The sequence below is a fragment of the Pristis pectinata genome, chromosome 4 (assembly GCF_009764475.1).
Source record: "Pristis pectinata isolate sPriPec2 chromosome 4, sPriPec2.1.pri, whole genome shotgun sequence".
NCBI classification, from domain to species: Eukaryota; Metazoa; Chordata; class Chondrichthyes; order Rhinopristiformes; family Pristidae; genus Pristis; species Pristis pectinata.
The window spans coordinates 16,062,361-16,083,597 of NC_067408.1; the positions used below are offsets into that span (position 1 = coordinate 16,062,361).

General features: G+C 38.7%; 2 protein-coding genes across 2 annotated transcripts in view; both read right to left on the bottom strand.

The window, feature by feature from the left end:
• Positions 1–7,198: 7,198 nt before the first annotated feature.
• LOC127569171 (ferritin heavy chain-like) lies at positions 7,199–10,148 on the bottom strand. Its single transcript, XM_052013561.1, is given in 3 exon segments — positions 7,199–7,323; positions 7,326–7,640; positions 10,085–10,148. Coding segments are annotated over 3 exon segments (504 nt in total).
• A 2,662-nt stretch (positions 10,149–12,810) lies between these two features.
• The window catches only part of lars1b (leucyl-tRNA synthetase 1b), a 44,539-nt gene continuing 36,112 nt past the window's right edge, over positions 12,811–21,237 (bottom strand). Inside the window, exons 27-32 of the mRNA XM_052013761.1 lie at positions 20,647–20,757; positions 19,792–19,902; positions 17,399–17,503; positions 16,079–16,174; positions 14,951–15,083; positions 12,811–13,150 (exon numbers count right to left, since the gene is read on the bottom strand). Coding sequence (XP_051869721.1) covers positions 12,945–13,150; positions 14,951–15,083; positions 16,079–16,174; positions 17,399–17,503; positions 19,792–19,902; positions 20,647–20,757 — 762 coding nt within the window. The 3' untranslated portion in view covers positions 12,811–12,944. The remainder of the gene's footprint in view (positions 13,151–14,950; positions 15,084–16,078; positions 16,175–17,398; positions 17,504–19,791; positions 19,903–20,646; positions 20,758–21,237) is intronic.

A 21,237-nucleotide genomic window follows, 5' to 3' on the forward strand; every position in this document is an offset into this window, starting at 1 on the left:
TTTTCCAAGGTTCATGCACTGTGAGCACAGCTGTGAGTCAACTAAATATCTTTGGAGCGCACACACTAATCCAATCAGATGGTCAATCTGAATAAAGCGGATCAAAACTTGGCTTTAACAGTATAATAATCCTCTTCATAAGGCTGAATTTGGAACTCATTCAATAAGTGTTATTGAATGACGCTTAGCTATTGATAGCTAATAGCCTGTTTTGACAATGGTTTGTCTCTGATAAATTAAATTGATGTGTTTATATTGAGCACTTACTGGAGGATGTGTGTAATGCCAGTGTTTATTGGGAGGAATGGTGTCTATAACATTGTTTTGGGAAAGATATATTCCAGTTATTATAGATATCTTTTTCAATGATTAATTGTTGTAATTTTGGCCATTTTTCAGTAGCACTATTCTTCCTGCATTCTATCAAAAAAAAGTAAAATCACTCTAAGTCTATCAACTATAGCATGACTTTTCTAGTCCAAACCAATATGAACTAAAGGTGAGACAATTGTTCATTTAGGGAAAATCATAAGGCTTAATTGTATTTAATTTTGAGAGATAACCTGTCTGGATACATTTATCCATGGGAAAGGCTTTATTTATTTTCATAACTTCTCTGAGAAGGTGAAGGGATGACAATCATAGGAAAGGCCCTGTCAGAATGATGTCAAGTTCCATGGATGTTGTGAGATAGATGCTTTTAAGCACTCCTAAATTCGTGGGAGGAAAAGAGAGTACATTCCATCACAGATTTGATGTCTACCTTGTAGATGGAGGGCAGCCAAAAGGTGTGCCTCTAAATGCAAGGAATTCAGGCTCCATCTTGTTATAGCAGACAGTGTCTAACCACTTAATGTTAAATCAAATGAACCTCAAGTATGATTTGACAATAAAAGGAAGTTTTACAGAACAAGCAGCAAAACAGTTCATGCATTGAAGAATACCTTTTCAAATTAATTGGATAAAGGTCTGATTACAACAAGGTTGAGTTTGTGAGGTCAGTAAAGATGAAAGTGTTTGAAAGGTTTTGATTTCTGAGGTGTGAGGAAAATAACCAGTAAAGTGATTGATCAGGTATGAAAGAGGAGAAAAGGAGTTTTCTTTAGAAAGCATTACAAGTATTCAGTTTGGAAAAATTCATATTGCCCAACAGGTCCATATCAGTTTCACAAAGACCACTTCCTATCCCATTAGATCTCTCTCTCTCATGTGTTGATCTAACTTCTCATTATATGTGTTTATTTTGTACTCTGCTATTCCTGGTGGTGATTAGTTCCATATTCCAGCTATTTCCCAGTTTTTCTGGAATTCCCGCCTGATTATATTAGTGATCCCATTTTTATAACCATTGGTTCTGCTCTCTTCCACAAGTAGAAATGTGTTCTACACCTACCTTGGTTATTACAATATTCTCATCTACAGGTATCTTCAAAACCTTAGATTTGAAAGAATTTGATTAGGTAGATGTAGAACATATTTCTACTTGTGGAAGACAGTAGAATTAATGTTTATAAAAATGGGATCACTAATATAAACTAACAAGGTTTTGGTCAGGTCACCCCTCTTTTCTATAGAACCCCAATTTTTTCCTTACCAGTCACTGCAGTAAATCTTTTTACACCTTCTGCAAAATCTCAATAAACTTTCTGTAATATGGAGACTAGAATTGAACATAGTATGTCAAGTATGGCCCAACTAGCATTCAAAAAATAGCTTATCCTAATCTCTTTAATTTTCAGTTCTATCTATCCCTTTAGAAATTAACCTCAGAATCCAGTTTGCTTTTCTTCCAAAGGGCTTGTTAACCTATGTTGCTGCTTTTAGTGATATGTATGTCTATCCTCCAAATTCCTGTGTTTTTCCATCTCATTGAAGAACCCATTTAGCTTGTCAAATTTTGTTGCTTATATCCTTTGAAGTGCTTTGGTGTGTTTTATTACATTGAAGATGGTAGATAAATGTAAACTGTCAGCATTTTGATTTACTTTGGAGTGAGGGGAAAATTTTACAGTGATCTTACTTCACAAGATTACATGGGTTGGATAGATGCAGGAGATTAAACATTTAGACTTAAACTTTTTTTCATTAAACTGTGAAGAAGATTGAGTGAGGTGCAACAAGGGCTCCTGGGATAGTATTAACTATTCCTCTCCCAACAATGAAAGTAAATATACCTTCAGTACCTGGAAGAAATGGATTTAACCATCTGGCCTTCCTTCATTCTATACTTTCTTACTGGTATCACAAAAATGCTTCGGTAAATTTTGGGCTGGAACATGGAGAGAAATAATTTTAATTAATGGATCATGTGTATATTTTTGCCCATTTGTATAGTTGCTCGCTAATATATGTAAATTGGCTGGGTGTACATTCTGATCAAAGCATGATCAGTTAACATTGAAGTCTGGGATTTTTCCAGTGTATGAATAATTACTTTCTTATTAGAACTCAATCTGCTCCTCTAAAGGAAGTGGCTGTATTATTCCCATATACATTTACTGCCCTCTCAGAGGGGCTTCCAAGACGTAGTATAATGGTAATCTTTTCCTTCTCTTTAAAAAGACCTCAAGTAAGCACAGTGTGCTTGAACAAAAGAAACATTGAACCAATCTGAAGTCAAGACGGGGTCTAACCCTGTCTGCTACATTGAATAAAGGACGGCGCTTCAGAATATAAAAACAGGACTGTTTGACAGAGATATCATTAGGAATGTGTAGCTTCTGTGTACAAAACAAAGAAGAATACTTAGAAACAGCGAGTAATCACTTTTCATTGTTGAATCTTCTCATGATGTTGAGAGCCTGAAACCACAGCTGCAGGAGCTGCATGGAGGCCTGAGGGCTGCCCAAGAGTGGGCTACTTGTTTTGTTGTTATTATTTGGCTGAACTCTCAGCAGCAGGCGTCACCCCGTTACAGCAGCTTGCTCATTTTGACAGTGACCTAAAGGCAAGTCCAGGGAGGGAGAATGGGACAGTTTTCAAAATGGGGACCAGGAGCAGGGCTGGGGTTGGGGGAGGTAGGAGGTGGTGTTGTGCAGCCATATCTTGAGCACTCTCGAGAGTGTTAGCTCCTCGGGAACAATTCATGATTTTTGATTAAGATTGGCCAGTGATAGAAGAATCTTGAGAGGATGCCTGGCCTAGTTCTTATTCTGCACTTTTTTATTCAGGTGACCTAAAACATCTGAAAAATGGCTGACATGTTATGGTTCTCCCATGTTAGATCTCAGTTTCCCATTTTATGTCTGTAAAACGGCGGGAATAAAGGTTAAATCACCAGACTAGTAATCCTTGAGATGTGGACTAGAGGCCTGAGTTCAAACCCTGCTAGTGGCAGTTGAGGAATTTAAATTGTTAATTAAATAACGTGGATTTTTTTATGAAAAGGCTTGTATCAGTAATGGTGCCCACGAAGCCCCAGGATTGTTTTAAAAACCTGGTTCACTAATTCCTTTCAATTAAGGAAATTTGCCGCATCCTGTATTTTCTCTTTTGGTGCGCATGCACCAAAGTCACAGCGCAAAGCTTGCAAGTTGATCATGGAATGGTCCTGAACTATGCATAGACCATCTCTTAGCAGTGAACCGACCAAAAGTCATTGCATGGTCTGTCTTTTGCCACCATCTTTGATCTCAGGTACTACATCATAGCCCCAATTCACATTCTTGGCCAGCTGAGTTGGAGGTGGTTGGTCCATTTCTCCTCTGTCTCCACAGCAAGTTGCTCAGTCATCTTAATGCCTATGCTGCTTATGAATAACTGCAAAAGCACAAGTCCTTCTAGATCCAATTTCATTCACGGTGTTCAATCCAGGATAAACACGACTCGAGCTTTTTGAGTAATCAAGGCTGGTTGTCCCTTCTCTAGCACAAAGACACTAAAGTCAATTGTAAAGTAACTGAAATCAGAAACTCAGCACACAATTGGCAACAAAACTTTAGTTGAATGATCTGCAGAAAAAGGTTGTAAATTTCTAACTCTTCAAAATCCAAAAATATTATTTTTGACTATTAATAATCAACTCAGTGAAATTTGACTGGAAACTACAAGTATATTATTGATTATATGTATCAAAGAGATATAATTATCTTTATCCATTAGTTTCCAGATGCAGAGATGTAATTGTAAATACACATTTACTGAAAAATTGAAGACAACTCTTATGCTGTGACTTGACTGAAGGGTTTCTTTAATCTTTGAAGTATGATACTAACACCCACAGCTCATGGCGGTTCATTGAAATCCTAAGGATTTATCCCCTCACACTTGCAACAGTTAGTTGGAAGTATATTATAATTGAGGTGCATGTTACTCTAAGCAGAAGTACTGATTTCCTGGTTATTGGTGAAATTTTATTGTTTAATATTACAGAGTTTAACCTTACTAAAAATATCCCATCCATATATCCAGAGTTTGTAATAAAGAGGTTCAACACACATTATGTCTGATAAAATTACTGGGGTATATTTGCAGCATTTTTGTGAATTACTTACCATTATTTTTATCAGCAATATTTACAAGGTCTAGCTTTTCAATATTTTGGCGACTCTTGTTACTTGATAAATGGGTGCCTTTATTAGGTAGTCCAACTAGATTCTGTACAGTCACTTCTACCCAATCATTTTGAAAAGTATTTAGGTTCCAAATGACTGGTACCATCAAGCACAAGCCATAAGGAATAGATAAGTTTAATCCTGAGCAATCAACATGAGTTAGAAACTCATTTGAGGACACTTAGGGAGATAATTTTGGCATGCACAATAAAAATTGAGTGTTAAGTGTACTGACTCTCAAAGTGGGGTCTAATGCTCACCTATTACATTCATGCTGTCAGTAGGTTCTGGGTTTGAATACCACCCTGATGCTTGATCTCATTATTTAGAATGAACTCCAGCGAAATGCTGAGTAAATGCTGCATTGAAGCAGCTTTGTCTGCCTGTGCATGTCAATGTTGATCATTAAATATCCCATAGCACAATGTGAAAGGGACTAGGAAAGTCTCTCCATCTAACATGAGCAAAACAACTGTTAGTTGGATATTCATCTCTCACTGTTTGGGACAAACTGGTGCGTTTGTTTCTCTAGCTTTCCATGGTCTATTGTGAGGCGATAAAGCAGTATATCAATGCATGAATTTCTTTCACTCTGATCGGCTCCTGATCTGGGCTATATTGACCAGGGAGGTGCACATGTCCGTGCAGCAGTGGTTAAATTGGCGATAATAGTTATGCCTGGACTATCTCTAATGCCCTCCAATGGGAACTGGCAGCTGTTTCGGAGCACAAAGAAATGACTGCAGCCCAGAAGATGAAATAATGATGAAAAATAACTATAATACATAAAAAATAATGGAGTAGGAGAACCCACACAAAATACCCATGTGAAAATAAATGTTTAAAAAAACTTCGTAGCTGAAATGCCACTCCTGTACAGCAATTAGTTAAAACATTATAAGACAGCAAATCACTTTAAGGATTACCAATCTCAGTTTGATCATTAAAGATATGTTAGCACAATGCATCAATCTCACTGTACTTTTGGTGTCACTGTGTATGACATGTAATGTTCCTTATGCCATTCACATTTGTTATGTAACGGTGTATTGTCTGTATGTTTAAAATGTAAGACAATCTCTCTGTGTTATTTGGTTCACCTTGAGTGTAGAAGCATGCAGGGGCAGGTGCACAATGAAAGCACTGCACAATATGAACCCTTGAAGGGCGTGGCTATTGTACAAGAATGTAGTACTTTTCAGTTATTTATGACGTGGATTTTTTTGTAATGTGTTGATGGAGTCCTGGGTGAAGGAGACGGTAATAAAACAGGGTTTCATTGTGCAGAATAAAAAATATTATTTTTGTTCTGAAACTTGACTAGATGAAATGAAGGTCTTCAATTTTATTAAGGCCTTCAGTGCATACAGACCAGATCTAGGAATAATAAATGATCACCAAGCCTAACTTATGCTCCCAGCTTCAAAACTACTTAAGATAGGAGCTTCATGGCATGCCTGCAGCAAAATTCTATGATATTTAAATAAGTTTTGAATGTTTATTGTTAGGGGATGTCCAATGGGCCAATGGTAGAAGCCCCCTGGTATTTATGATGAGTCTAGAATGCAGATTTGCAAGTAATTAATTCTGCAAAACTGGCTTTATAATGCAAGCTGCATGTGAAATAAAAGCAGAAAGAGTTGGGAATACACAGCAAATTTATCAACATTCATAAATGTGCCTTTAAATTCTGATGGAGAATACTGACCTAAAACAGAATAACTTGCTTTTGCCTACTATAGTTTCTGCTGTATATCTCCTTGCTTTTAGTTTAGACTTCCACTTCTCACTCAGTGACACAATGTTCCAAAAAGCTCAAATCAATCCTTGATTAGCCTCATGCAGTTTGAGCCAGTGGTAGAACAACTTTTAGAAAAAAAATCACTCACCGGATTAAACAGGCTTTCAACTGGATGAGACAGTCAATAGCAAATTTGGTATCAGTGTTACCAGGCACGTTGTTGAAAATCTGGTATAATATTACAGCCGTAAAATCACAGCACCAAAGAGGCCATTCAGTCCATTACATTGATGACAGCTCTTTGATAGAGATGTAAAATTTAATCTCATCCACCTATTCTCTTTCCCCATAGCCCTGTATTTTTTCTACAAGTTTTATCTAATCTCCCTTTTGAATGTTTCCAACAACCTTAAAGACAATGCAAAACAGATCACAACAAGTTCTGTAAAAAAATGTTTCCTCTTATTGCCAGTTCTTTTGCTAATCATCCTAAATCTGTGTCCTCTGGTTATGGATCTTTTTTACAATGAAAACATGTTCTCTCTCTGAGGAATGGGATCTTTTCTTCCTTATTTACAACTCATAATTATGTCAGGAGTCTGATGACTGTCTGTCTCTGCATGTTCAATTTCAGAGTCATGGATAATAATTTGGCTCAGAATAATTACAGATGAGAAAATGGATTCAGCACATGTTCTTTCATCACTCCAGGGAAATATTTACTCACACAAAAAGTGTAATTCATTTGTTCCTTAAACTGTTCCAGGATCTTTTTCCTCCTGCGCTATATCCAAACTATTTATAATTTCCTAATATCAGTTCTGAAATTTAAAAAAAAGAGAAAGGCATTGAAGAATACTGAAAGTGGAAACGTAGGCACACTGATTTCCTGAGGTTTGGTGATTTAGCTGCTCTCGCCCAGTGTATGCTTGTCAAACAGGTACTCGGCCATGCCGTTATGGGGCTCCCCCATGTGAATCAGATTGGTGATCATGTCGCCAAGCTTCTTTATGGCCTCCACCTGCTCATCAAGTAGTGGGTTTCCAAGAAGTCGCACATATGAGGGTCATTCTTGTTAGCAGCAAGTTTGTGGAGCTCCAGGGGAGACTGGTTGACGGTCTTTTCCAGGTAAAGGACACACCGCAGAGCCTCAGGGCCATTGCTCCACTTGTCTTGGTCAGGTTTTGAAATGTCCTGGAGAATAACACATCCTCCAAGTTGGTTTTGGAATTTTATCATTTTCTCCACATGCTCCCGCTCCTCGTGGGACTGATCCCGGAAAAACTTGGCTAAGTTCTTCAATGTCACATCATCCTGATCGAAGTAAGCAGACATAGACAGGTAAACTTAGGAGTGGGTTAGGTTCTCAATGAATACTTCTCTTCAGTATTCACCAAAGAGAGGGGCCTTGATGACACTGAGGACTGTGTTGGTAAGGATAATGTTTTAGAGCATGTAGATATCAAGAGAGAGGATGTGTTGGAGCTAATTAGAAAATATTAGGACAGATAAGTCCCTGGGACCTGACGGAATATTCCCCAGGCTGCTCTGTGAGGCGAGTGAGGAGATTGCTGAACCGTTGGCTAGGATCTTTGAGTCCTCGTTGTGGTACCAGAGGATTGGAGGGTGCCAAATGTTGTCCCCTTATTCAAAAAAGGTAGTAGGGATAGTCCATGGAACTACAGACCAGTGAGCCTTACATCTGTGGTGGGCAAGCTGTTGGAAAGGATTCTTAGAGATAGGATCTATGATCATTTAGAAAATCATGGAATGATTAGAGACAGCCAGCTTGGCTTTGTGAGGGGAAGATCATGTCTCACAAGCCTGATAGGGTTCTTTGAGGAGGTGACCAAGAAGATTGATGGGGGTAGTGCAGTAGATGTGGTCTACATGGATTTTAGTCAGGCATTTGACAAGGTTCCACATGGTAGGCTTCTTCAGACGGTCAGAGGGCATGAGATCCAGGGAGGCTTGGCCGTGTAGAATCAGAATTGGCTTGCCTGTAGAAAGTGTTGTGGTGGAGGGAGTGCATTCAGATTGGAGGGCTGTGACTAGTGGTTCCCACAAGGATCGGTACTAGGACCTCTGCTTTTCATGATATTTATTAATGACTTGGATGACGGGGTAGAAGGGTGGGTTAGTAAGTTTGCAGACGACACAAAGGTCGGTGGTATTGTGGATAGTGTGGAGGACTGTCGAAGATTGCAGAGGGATATTGATAGGATGCAGAGCTGGGCTGAGAAGTGGCAGATGGAGTTCAATCCGGAGAAGTGAGAGGTGGTACACTTTGGAAGGACAAACTCCAAGGCGGAGTACAAGGTTAATGGCAGGATTCTGGGGAGTGTGGAGGAGCAGGGGGATCTGGGGGTTCATATCCACAGATCCCTGAAAGTTGCCTCACAGGTGGATAGGGTAGTTAAGAAAGCTTATGGGATGTTAGCTTTCATAAGTCGTTGGATCTAATTTAAGTGCCGCGAGGTAATGATGCAGCTCTACAAAACTCTGGTTAGACCACACTTGGAGTACTGTGTCCAGTTCTGGTTGCTTCATTATATGAAGGATGTGGAAGTGTTGGAAAGGGTGCAGAGGAGAGTTACCAGGATGTTGCCTGGTTTGGAGGGTATGGATTATGAGGAGATACTAAAGGAGCTAGGGCTTTATTCTTTAGAGAGAAGGAGGATGAGGGGAGACATGATAGAGGTGTACAAAATATTAAGAGGAATAGATAGAATAGACAGCCAGTGCCTCTTTCCCACAGCACCAATGCTCAATACAAGAGGGCATGGCTTTAAAGTAATGGGTGGGAAGTTCAAGGGAGATATCAGAGGGAGGTTTTTCACCCAGAGAGTGGTTGGGGCATGGAATGCGCTGCCTGGGGTAGTGGTGGAGGCAGGTATGTTGGTCGAGTTCAAGAGATTGTTGGATAAGCATATGGAGGAATTTAAAATAAGGGGATATGTGGGAGGAAGAGGTTAGATAGTCTTAGGCATGGTTTAAAGGTTGGCACAACATGGTGGGCCGAAGGGCCTGTATCGTGCTGTATTGTTCTATGGTTCTATGGAAATTACCTTTTGCTAGTTTGGACCTGTACCTCTAATTCTTCTTCCCTGCTTTACAGTAATTGCCTGGGCTAACTTTTGCAAACCCTCAACAACCTTGAATATCTCTGTAAGATCACCTTGCAAACCAGCTATATACTTCTCTTAAGCTCCTCCAATCTTAACCCCTGACACTAGAAATCAATGTTTTTCTGACTGGAAATATATGTGGTAGAGAAAACATTGAAAGCACTTCTTGTGTTTTGTTTGTATTATACTTTAGTCACAGCCAATTCTTGGCTGTTGGAGAACTTATGCTGAACAGCAGCCAGTCAAAGGCTGATGAACTGCACTGTCACAGTCTGGCAAAGGCTGTCAGCAGGTGAAATAGTTCCTTCCATACACAATTTAACAGGCATCACAATCCTCCTGTCACTGGCATTCAGCAGCTTCCTTCTGCCAATCCGCTTAGCATCGTAATCGCCTGCTGCCTGAAGCACAGATGGTTACCATGGGGACATTTAGCCAAAAGAGGATAGGGAGAGGAAACCTGAAGACAAATCATTTTAAATCAAAACGTACACACACACGCACTGAACGGAGGATGTACACTGGAGATCTGTGAACAAGGACATTCATGTTCCTAAAATTATAGGAACAAAAAAATGGTTTATTTGCATCCCAAGGTTGCAGTGCTCCCAGATACTCACTGATGCTGCAGAGAAGAGAGTCCAGGTAGCTCCACATCTCACCCTGCTGACAGCTGATGGTTACTACAGCTATTGAAGGGGATGCTCGTAGGTAGCCCTTAAACATGTAATTCTTCCTGAAGTCTCCTGAGCACCAGCAAGGATCTGGTTTTGTTACATTTACAAAACTCAGGTACTACTGGCAAGACCAGCATTGATTGCCTATCCTTATTTGCTTTTGAAAATTAGATGTTTCACCACCACCACCTTGAATCATTGGTCGCTAGTGGTGAAGGTACTCCTTTGCTGTTTATTAGGCAGTATGAAGTATTTGTACCCACTAACAATAAAGAAATGGCAATCTAGGTCCAAGACAGGTTAAGGTATAATGTGGAAATTAGATTGACGTCATGGTTTAATGCGATATAATTAGGACATGATTTTTTTGCTTTTATTTTTGGTTAATTTCAGGATATTTTGGATTTTATTTATGCTTGTCAAAATGGCTTATTTGGGTTATTTAAAAAAAAAGTCAGTTAATAAAATCATTCAACTTACAGAGCAGCTTTTTGAATGTATTGAGGGCTTTAATAAGCAATGGTGCTGGTATGAGGGATTTGTATACCGATGCAATTTCAGTGTCAGCCATTACAATATTTCCAATAGGGAACTTGCAGCTAGATCACTCCATATCTCAGGTCTTTGATCAAGGGTAATGGCTTTCTTTTAACAACTTATCAAGCTTGCAATGCATCACAAGTCATTCTCAAAACCACTGGCATATTCCTGCTATAAAGGCTACAGACCAAGTGCTGGTAATTGGGATTGATGTAGCTGGGCACTTGATGGTTGGCATGGACAAGGTGGTCCAAAAGGCCTGTTATGACTCTATGTAAAGTTGGTGTTTGTGTAACAGTTCTTGCTGCAAAGGTTCTTTTGTGAAAGTTCACTAGTGGACCTTTGTTTTTTCTCCTCATTTCTGGCCTCCCTTAGACTCTTCAGAGGTCACTGTCACATCTTTGACCAATGCATCCCAAACAAATGGGTTTTAAAGGGAGGCTATATGCATGTTTTGTAAGCTAGAGTCAGCATTCTGAGAGCAAAATGTTAATTCTGCATGGCTGCCATTTATTAGTAGCAAAGTTCAATTGTAGCTGAAAAAAATCATTTTTGTTACACTTTGGGGCCACTTTAAATTATTGCTCAAGAATCTAAAAATATATAATAGCTCTTTAACCTTAGAGCCTGCTCGACCATTCAATAAAATGTTTGATTTGTCTCCAAAGTCCATAAACCTGACTTTATTAGTGCCTCTGGGGTTAACAATAATCTATCCATCTCAGATTTTAAATTAACTACTGACTTAACATCTGCTAATGGGACAGAAGAGTTCCATTCATCCCTTGCACAAGGTGTCTTCCAATTCTAGGAAATAGAAACTTAGTTTACATAATATCCCTCAATTTAACCCTTGGAGTCTAGATATTATTTTGGGATATTTGTACAGAAATGAGGACATTTAATGGGTCATTGCAAAGTGATTTGCACTCACTCTAATAAATGTTATTAAAAACCTCAGCCTATGCATTCAGCCTATCTACATAACTTTTCAACTTTTGTCCCCTCCCACCTAAATTTCTGCACTCACTTTGATGATAATTATTTACTTAAAAAAAATCACTTGGGTTAAAGGCCTTAACATCTCACTTTAAGTATCCTTGAATGCTGTTTTCCAAAACTGTGACTGATCATATACTCATTGAAATGTGCAAAATTCTTACTGGGCCTGCTAGAGTAGATGTAAGGTTGATGGAAGGATGAACATAACACAGGTGAAGAAATTTCGTTGCAGTTCTTGAGCCACGATGGCTGTGGAGGCTCAGTTGCAGGCATACAATTTTTGGATATTAAGGGAATCGGGGGAAGTGAGATTAGTGAATGTGGGCACTGAGGTAGTAAAGACCAGGTAGTGTAGCAGTTAGGGTAATGCTATTACAGTGCCAGCGACCCAGGTTCAATTCCCACCACTGTCTGTAATGAGTTTGTACGTTCTCCCCATGTCTGCGTGGGTTTCCTCTGGGTGCTCTGGTTTCCTCCCACATTCCAAAGACGTACAGGTTAGGAAGTTGTGGGCATGCTATGTTGGCACCGGAAGCATGGCAATACTTGTGGTTGCCTCCAGAACATTCTATGCAAAATTGCATTTCACTGTGTGTTTTGATGTACATATGACTGATAAAGACATCTTATCATAGTGGGGAATTTGGTCCCTTGTCCCGATCTTTACCTCAGCACCCACATTCTCTCACTAATCTCACTTCCCCTGATTCCCTTAATATCCAAAAATTGTATGCCTGTGACTGAGCCTCCACAGCCATCATGGTTCGAAAACTGCAATGAAATTTCTTCTCATGTGTGTTATGTTCACCCTTCCATCAACCTTAAATTTATTCTAGCAGGCCCAGTAAGAATTTTGCACGTTTCAATGAGTATATTTCTCATTCAACTGAACTCAAGAAAGCATAGTAGGAACTTGTTTATGCAGCATCTGAAAAGGGAAATAAGATCTAATGTTCTAGGCCAGTCATATCAGATAAAAGATTTCCAAACTGTTATGTTTGTTCTTCCAGCTTATTTACTTCCATCACTGGTAGGTTCCAAGAGAACAATATTCTACAGTTGCCTGGCAGCCTGTCTTAATTCCCCAATTTTTAATACAAGTTCTTGCCTGCTTACAGGTATAAAACCTCTGGTGGTAAACCTCAGTTAAAGAAACAGTATAACAGAAGTAGTATTAATTGCTTTATTCCATTCATTTACAAATTGACAACTAAAATGCAATAAAATATAAAGGGCAACACCAATAGAAAAAGTATTACAACTGACAACCAAGGTGAAGCCAAGAGCTTTATTCTGTTGTGCATCAATGTACCAGATAGATCAAGGTATCACCCACATCAAGTTTTAACCCATTGTCAGTAAGGTGGATTTTCTTTGTAGTCAGGTCGATGTGAAAAGATGCTTTCTCGGAAATGGGAACTTTACCTACAGATTCCTTCCCAAGGACTGGGACCTGTCGGGGACCCAGTACTGGGTCTTCATACCTCATAAGCTTCACTTTTGTAAGATCTGAAACACAAAATGGCAAGTGGTTTTAGTTTCAACCGGCAAAGTGTCAATGTGCAATTAAAAGTTGGCACTTTGGTTAAAAAAGCAAGATGAATAGGTTTTCTCTTTTTGTTGCTTTATCAAGTTTAAGATCCCCAGCATATCCTTCTGGAAATGTCATTTAGTTCACAACTGAAACCAATTAATCACAGTAAATATTAAAATACTGAATAATAAGCTAGACTAAAAGCTTTTTATATTAAAATTTCTGCTGTTTTTCAAATAATTGCATTGAAAGTTATTTTAGGTTTCAGCATCTCTTGTTGACTTAATCCCAGGTACATGGTTAACTGGTGCAGCTTTGCATTGGAAAAATAGTACAAAGAAAAATGAGACTAGGATGGGACAGACAGAGTGTAACAATCAGGAATGCTACAAGGAAGGTGAAACTCTGTGACAACACAACATTGTCATTCCTGCACTGAAGTTATAATCAAGAGCAGGCATAATGTCTATTTTTTTTTAGCTTGACAGCTTAACAAAAAAATACACCAATATACCATATCATGTTCTGGAATATACTGAAAGGATGATGTGTACAGACTGGAGAGAGGATCACATGGAGTTTCAACTCTAACAGACTCTTTGGGCTGAATGGCTTGATTCTGTCTTGTAGGTGCAGTTCACACAATCTGAACTTCTCCTCCTTCAGTCATACAAATCATTGATGAGAATGTCGGGGGTATGATGAGTAAGTACGCGGATGTCACAAAATTGGTAACAAAGAAATCTGCTTAAAGATACAGCAGGACTTAGATCAGTTAGAAAGTTGGATGAAGCTGTGGCAGATGGAATTTAATCCAGACAAGTGCAAGCTAATGGACTTTGGGAGGTCAAATTCTGTTAGGACATATAAAGTAAAATGTCAGGAACCTTAGGAGCATTGATGTACAGAGATACCTTGGGGTTCATGTCCATAGCTCCCTGAAAGTGGTGACTCAGATGGATAGCATAGTGAAAAGAGGCATTTGATATACTTGCCTTCATAGGCCGAAGCATTGAGTACAAGAGTTGGGACGCCATGTCGCTGCTGTACAAAACATTGATTACACTGCGCTTGTAGTATTGTGTACAGTTCTGATTGCCACAGGAAAGATGTGGTAGCAACAGAGATTGCAGAAGAGACACACCAGGACGTTGCCTGGAACGGAGGGCTGTAGTTATAAAGACAAATTGGATAGGCTGGGTTTGTTCTCTTTGGACCCTAGGAGGCTGAGAGGTGACCTTGTAGAGGTTTACAAAATCCAAGCATAAAAACATCTGATTAAAGAGTCTGATATCTTTTTTCCATGGATGTAATCAAATAATTATTTGACTATTCATATTGTACATTATTGACCTCCTAGTTTCTGACAAAATTAGGGTGTAGAGGAATTTCCTTTTTGATGAATAATCATCTGTCTTGACATAACTGCAGATTTCTATAAACATGGATTTCAACAGCACGAAGGCAAAGTTCTTAAAATACAAGTAGTGATCATAAATTTTCCTTAAATAAAACTACTCATACAAAGTTGTTCTGCACAGCTAGAATGCATGACAACCAAGGATAAATCATAGTAGCATGGCACATCTCCAGTCATCTCTTTATACCAGGGGTTTAATCCATGTCCTTTGCCCTGAAAAAGGGGATAGAATGCGGTTTGGGTTTAACAAAAAGTGCATTTGAACGTGTAAAAATTGGGGACAAAATTTAAAGTACTAATTGCTTCATGAGAAACTATATCTAGGAATTAACAAGGCTGTTACATTCAGTGATACCTTTAATACCCCTGTCAATCTTCATTAGCCTTCGAACAACAGTGTCCTTTTTATCACCCTGCCGGATCTCAATCCTCGTTGAGAAGTGTCCATTTGCTGGCTGGGGATTTACCAAGGACAGGGAAACACCAGGCTGTGAATAAACACAAGAACAACAACACAAGAGTTGGATTTCAAAAAGCTATAAAATTTCAACATTCTGCCTGTACATTTCCTCAAAAAGGATAAAATATACAGCCGCAAAGGGACAGTTCAAGTTCAGAACACAACATTCATTAACAAACTACGTTGGCTCACCATCACACTAAATGAAAGGGACATGACATAATTTCACACCAACTTGCTTCCCCTTTCAAAATGTTCTCATTTTTGTCTAAATGGAACATTGTCAAAATCAACTATTTCTCTCAAAATAAAATCAAAATTAAAATCAGAGGAGCTCATTCAAAGGACTGAGCAATGTGCCCTCCTATCCTTTTAACCAAAAATTGTGTATGAGCGGAGGAAGATTTCATTGAGACTAGAATAACGAGCTTCTTCTAAAATGTGCCACATTTACAAGTTTATCTCTACAGTAGTTTGAAAAAGTCTCAAGAGAACACAAAAAGATCACCACCTTGATTACAAAGGATGAGAATATCCCTGCCGTTTGGTAGGAAAGAGGCTCTTAACTGTGGTCCTTTCACTCCATATTTGTGAATAACTCAGAACAGGGGATCATCCTTGGTACAGCTATTGTAATAAACAACAATTCAAGAGCTGGATTTCAAAAAGCTACACACTTCAAAATTCCACATGCACATTTCCTCAAAAAGGATTATTAAAAACAATGGCAAAAGGATAGTCCAAGTTCAAAATACAGGACTCAGTAACAAACCATGTTGGCCAACCATTACATTATACGGAAAGGAACATGACACAACTTCATACCAACTCACTTCCCCGTTCAAAGAATTCCCATTCTCATCCAAAGGGAGTGTTGTCAAAAACAACTTTCTCTCACTCTCTCTCTCTCTCTCAAAATGGGTCTACGGTAGAAATGTGTAGAACACTTCTGCTTGTAAGAGGCCCTATCTGTTGTAACTCCGTTCAAAATAAATGCAGGAACTTTCAGTTAGCATCTCTTACCTCTGTTCGAAATGCACAGAAAGGCTTTCCTGGACAGCACTCTTCTCGGATTTTATCATCTGCCTCTGTTGCAAAGAATACATCAATACGGTCCAACTGTGATGCGAAGGAGGAAAGGCCACATTTAAATACATTTTCACAGGTGATTAGAATTCAAGAGAGAAATTATAACTCACTGTGCCCAAACATATCTATAACACAAACTTCCTAAATGGATTCCACAAAACTCAACAATTTCTGGAACTGTCTTAAATTAAACCATGCACCAAGTTTGGAAAACAAAATGCCACAATGCATGCCAGGAATATGCTTCATTTTCAACCTCTGAACTTTCATTTTAGTCTTGCATCTGTATCTCCAACTCTATGCTCACACTTGAATATTCTCCACTTAGGAACTTACAGGTTCATTATGCTGAGTATCTAGAGTCGCAGAATCATAGAGTTGTATAGCAAAAGAGGCCCTTTGGCCAGCCATGTCCATGCTGACCTTTTTGCCCCAACAGAATCTCTGGTACAATTATCCAGTTGCCCTCATTAACTGCTAGTTTTCCAGAGCCCGTGCATTTTATTCCCTTTGTATTTATCCAAATCTCTTTGAATGTTATCATTGAAATTCCTTCAATCACTTACTTTCTCAGTGCAGTTGCATTGCTACATCTCTTGTAATATATTGCTTCTTTCTGCTTCAGAGATTCTTCTGTCAATCATCATAAATCAGCGCCCACTATTTATTGACCCTTCTACATTTAGGATGATGAAAGCTTCTGCGCCCTACCCTTGTACACAGAACTTCAGCAGTCTAGTATCCATTTATCTCCTTAGGTTTAATTTCAGAGTGCCAGATAATAATTGGTAGATGCAAGTTACTCTTAATGTTTAATCACTACTAAAACCCAGAGGATGAATCTCTACCAGTGAGTAGAAGCTTTGTGTCAGTGCTTGTAACCCAAGTATATTCCCTTCGTCTAATCTCTCTGCAATAGTAAAAGATAGCCTCATGGCAATTGAGAAATACTTACTTTTGAACTGGTAATTCCATTGGCAAATGGTATCAGAAATCTTGCAATCTTTCTCCACTTAAGAAATGTTGCTTAGTTACAATTTTACCTTCCAAACCTGCTGGAGGATTATCTCCACTATTCAGTGCACCAACTCTCTACCCGCACATCACCTTGTATTGCATGAAAGCACACAAATAGCAGGCAACATGCACTTGAGGCCCTTTCATTCACCCATGATTAGCTATCATTATATTTCCTCAGAAACAATCAGACTATGGACATTCTTTACTGAATTTTTATGGCCAACATCAGCTTGCCTCCAAAGAGTTCGTTAAGTAGACAATGTTTTCCATCAAGACACTTCGCTCATCGAATTCCAGCTCCAAGTCAAGAACTCGAGGCCCATTCTTTTCCAGGTTTTCCTACAATAATAAAATAATCAATTAATATTGTGAATTAAGATATTATAAAACTAACTGTTGCTTCTGGAACTGAACAAGGGAGATGTAGTTTCAGAGAGTTTGGGATATGTGCAGCATAACAGTTTTAAGAAGAGTGATAAAAAGAAGTGGGTAGCTTGCTTCTATGTCCCTACATCCCTTCTCTTAAAAATAAAACTACATACCTTAATCCACAGGAGTGTGAAAGGAACACGTACACTGCAGTGAAACCGGCTACGTTATACAGGGATTAATATATTTACTATAAGTGTTGGACATCGAAGTCTGTTTATCTCTGTATAAATTATTAATTTTTGTTAAATGACCTCACCCAAAATGTCAGCTCTTACAGATGCTGATGAGCCAACTGTCTATTCCTTGCACTTCTGCTTTGAGCAGGATTCAGCTTTCTCTTGCCTCTATTGTCAATAATTTTATATTAATATTACAGAAAAGTTGAAATCCAAGGAGGTAAGTCAGCAACGACAATGAGTCAAACAAAATACAAGCAGTCCCCAGGTTATGCAAGGGTGCCGTTCCTGAGAACTGCTGCAAGCTGATTTCTTCAAGTCAGAAACATCCATTTTCTATCACTACCCATATCATAATCACCATACATACACTTGCTATAATTCTTTCATTTCATGTAATAATCACTAACACCACCCTTAATTAAACTAATGAAATATTGTATGCAGTCATTTGTAAATATCATTAAACATTTTATTTCTAACTTGAAAAATGCTTTAAAAAATGTATGGGAGAATTTGTGTAAAGTCAAATTTCCCTAAGTCAGGTCACTCATAACCTGGGGAGCCTCTGTATGTGTGTACAGTGTGCCCTGGAATGGCTTTAATATATCAAAACAAAGATAGTCTTGGTTGCTGCCCTAAAACATCAAAATTTTCTTGTTCTCAATGCCCAAAGCTTCAGTGGCATGTTACTGGGCTTTGTATATTTTCATGCATAAAAGAGTGCCTGTCCTGTATTTTTCTGCCAAAGCAGGACATAGCAAGTTGGCTTGTGGTCTTCCGAGGCTTGGGGTGAGGAGGAAGATTAGAGCACAGCATGTGGGCTAGGATCAGACCAGCCAGAAGAGATTGAGAAGGAAGCTATTCTGCAGCATTATGATTGGCCCAACCAGTAGCATTGACATTAGTAGTGAAGGCTTGGTGGGGTGAGATCGGGGATCAGAAGCACTGGCTTCAGCAGTGATGTTGGTAAAGGACTCAAAAGCCGCAGCATTTTGGGGAGATGCGTAGGGAAGAAACAGTGTTGGAATTGCAAATTGGGTGTGTTCAGTGTGCTTTGGCGTTTCCCCAATGTCTATCAAGTTGGGCTCCATGGAATTAAGATGGTGTTCTCCTGGGAGTTCCCTAATACAGCTACCCCCCTCCTCCTCCACCCAGATTTTCAAATTCCCTGAAAAGCTCCTGAAGGAATAATGAATGATGTCGTCCCTTGTGATGTCACGTTAGGTCTACATCATTGACTCACTACCAGAAGCTCAAGAAAAGCTCCAGGAAATTGAATTTCTAGGCAATAATTTGAAAGAATGATGGCAAATTACAAAAAAATTAGGACTATTGGAAAATACTACACACATCAATATGAGTCACCAATGAATCAGTTGGTAGCACTCTAGCCTCCAAACCTAAAAACTGATTCGTTAACATGGAAAAGCTGCAATGTCAGTGATATTCTTTTTTCAGATGAGCTGTTAGATCAGTATACATAAAAGTGATATCCTCAGGGGGTGGGGGGGGGGGCGGGGCGGTTGGTGGAGAAGCACTTTAAATTGTAGACAGGTTTCACTACTTTATAGGCGATACACACCTTGTCAAGCTACAAGTTAATAATGAATGTGGTCATAAATCCCGCCCTTTTGATCCACTTTTGGGCCACTGAGTTAATTACAGTTGTGGGACATGAAGACACCATCACGTGTAGCAGATAAGACAGTGAAATGAAATCAGCATTTGGGTGAATGACAACAGAAAGTGCCTGGTCCAATTTCCTAAAGGGTGGAATTTCAACAGGAAATGGTCACAAACATTTGTTTCTGTACAGTTTATGCACAAGTGCAAATGGATTTTGTCTAATACGAGTTCAATGCTTAATTGTTGTACAATTGAGAAAGGAAATATAAAACCAAACTTAAAACGTACATTTATCTAGGTTCATCAAAAATTCTTCAGGCTCCATTTCAATCTGTATCAGAATATATAAACAGGTGATGTTTGACACAAACACCATGTCCAAACATTTACCTTGATCATCGCAACGAAAGGCATGACTTTCTTCATATATTTCTTCAGCTCGGGCAGGTCCTTCAGTTCACTGGCAATGATTTTATTATCTGGCAGCTGACCAGCATTTTTCTAAAAAAATTTATAAAAGACGGAGTCAAAGATTTTGAAGGGACTTTCATTTGTGTGGAATACCTAAAACACTCAAAGTAGAGTTCATTAGCTGCAGGGCATCTGTATCAAAATTTAATCCAATTATTTTTACGAAGAGAATTTTCAACTTAACTAAAATCAATTATCAGACACCGTTAAAATTATAGTTTAAGCACCAAGTCAGCCACATGAACAAAAATCTCAAATTGAAAATTGTTCAGTGCCGATTAAACTGGTTAATTATAATCCAAGGTGCCACTATGTTAATTTCTCTTTACTGGCATAGAGAGAGCATGAGATCATGATCTCCAGCCTCACTTTGCAAAGAGGCTTATTTATACAGAAGCATGGAATAAAAGAATGTAAACTCATGATGTACATTCATCACTACAGAATCAGAAAATTTATTGGTTTCACATCTGAAATTCACTGCTAATAACAGCAGTGTTTTACATCTGTAGTTAGTAACTGATACATAGTCCTCAGAGGAAAGAAAAGCACAGCTTCAAGCAGGGGAAGAGAGGAAATGTAGCATCTGACTTCACTAGCATAATAATATACAATATTATATAATCCTCCTTTATACAATATTAATGGAAAGACCATTAAAGAGATTTAATTAGTCATTTGTGTCAAAATAGAAAAATAACAAATGAATGGTATGAGAAGATACTGAAAGGATTAATAAATGCCATTAAAATTGCAAGAAACATTAAAACTTGCCTCATAATGTTTGCGCAGCAGTAGAAGGGTAGTGTGTTGCCATGGAGGGTAATTTTTTGCCACATAGATATTGCAGTGAGATGGTTTCTGTGTTTGTTTTGCCTCTCCCTTCTGCAAGGAAATATTTCATAGCTGTTATATGTAATGTATGCAGGATCAGGCATTTCCCATAACACATTCACCAACTTGCATACATCCCAAGCGTCAACAGCCCTTCTTCAACATAAAGGCGCAATTCCTAAGGATGGTGGCATAAAAGGTGGCTGAAAAACAGCGCCAGGAGTGTCAAAAGGAAATACAGAAATAGAGTTTATAATTCAAAACTAATTTAATTTTGTTGAAGTGCTCTCTTTTGTATTTCTCAAACATTGCTTTTATTATAATGGGTTTATCAGGGTCGATTCAATTACACCCATAGATGCGCAGGAGCTGGAGTTTGTTCTTTTAGTGCAACAACCCCTCTTCAAATTATGTTGGAATAAGTGAGAATACATGTGAGAAACAAAGGGGAGGGGAAAAATTTCACTAATCTCCCTGTGAAGTTTCTTATCATCTCAGCGCTGAGTGGCCAAACCCTCATTTTGAGGATGT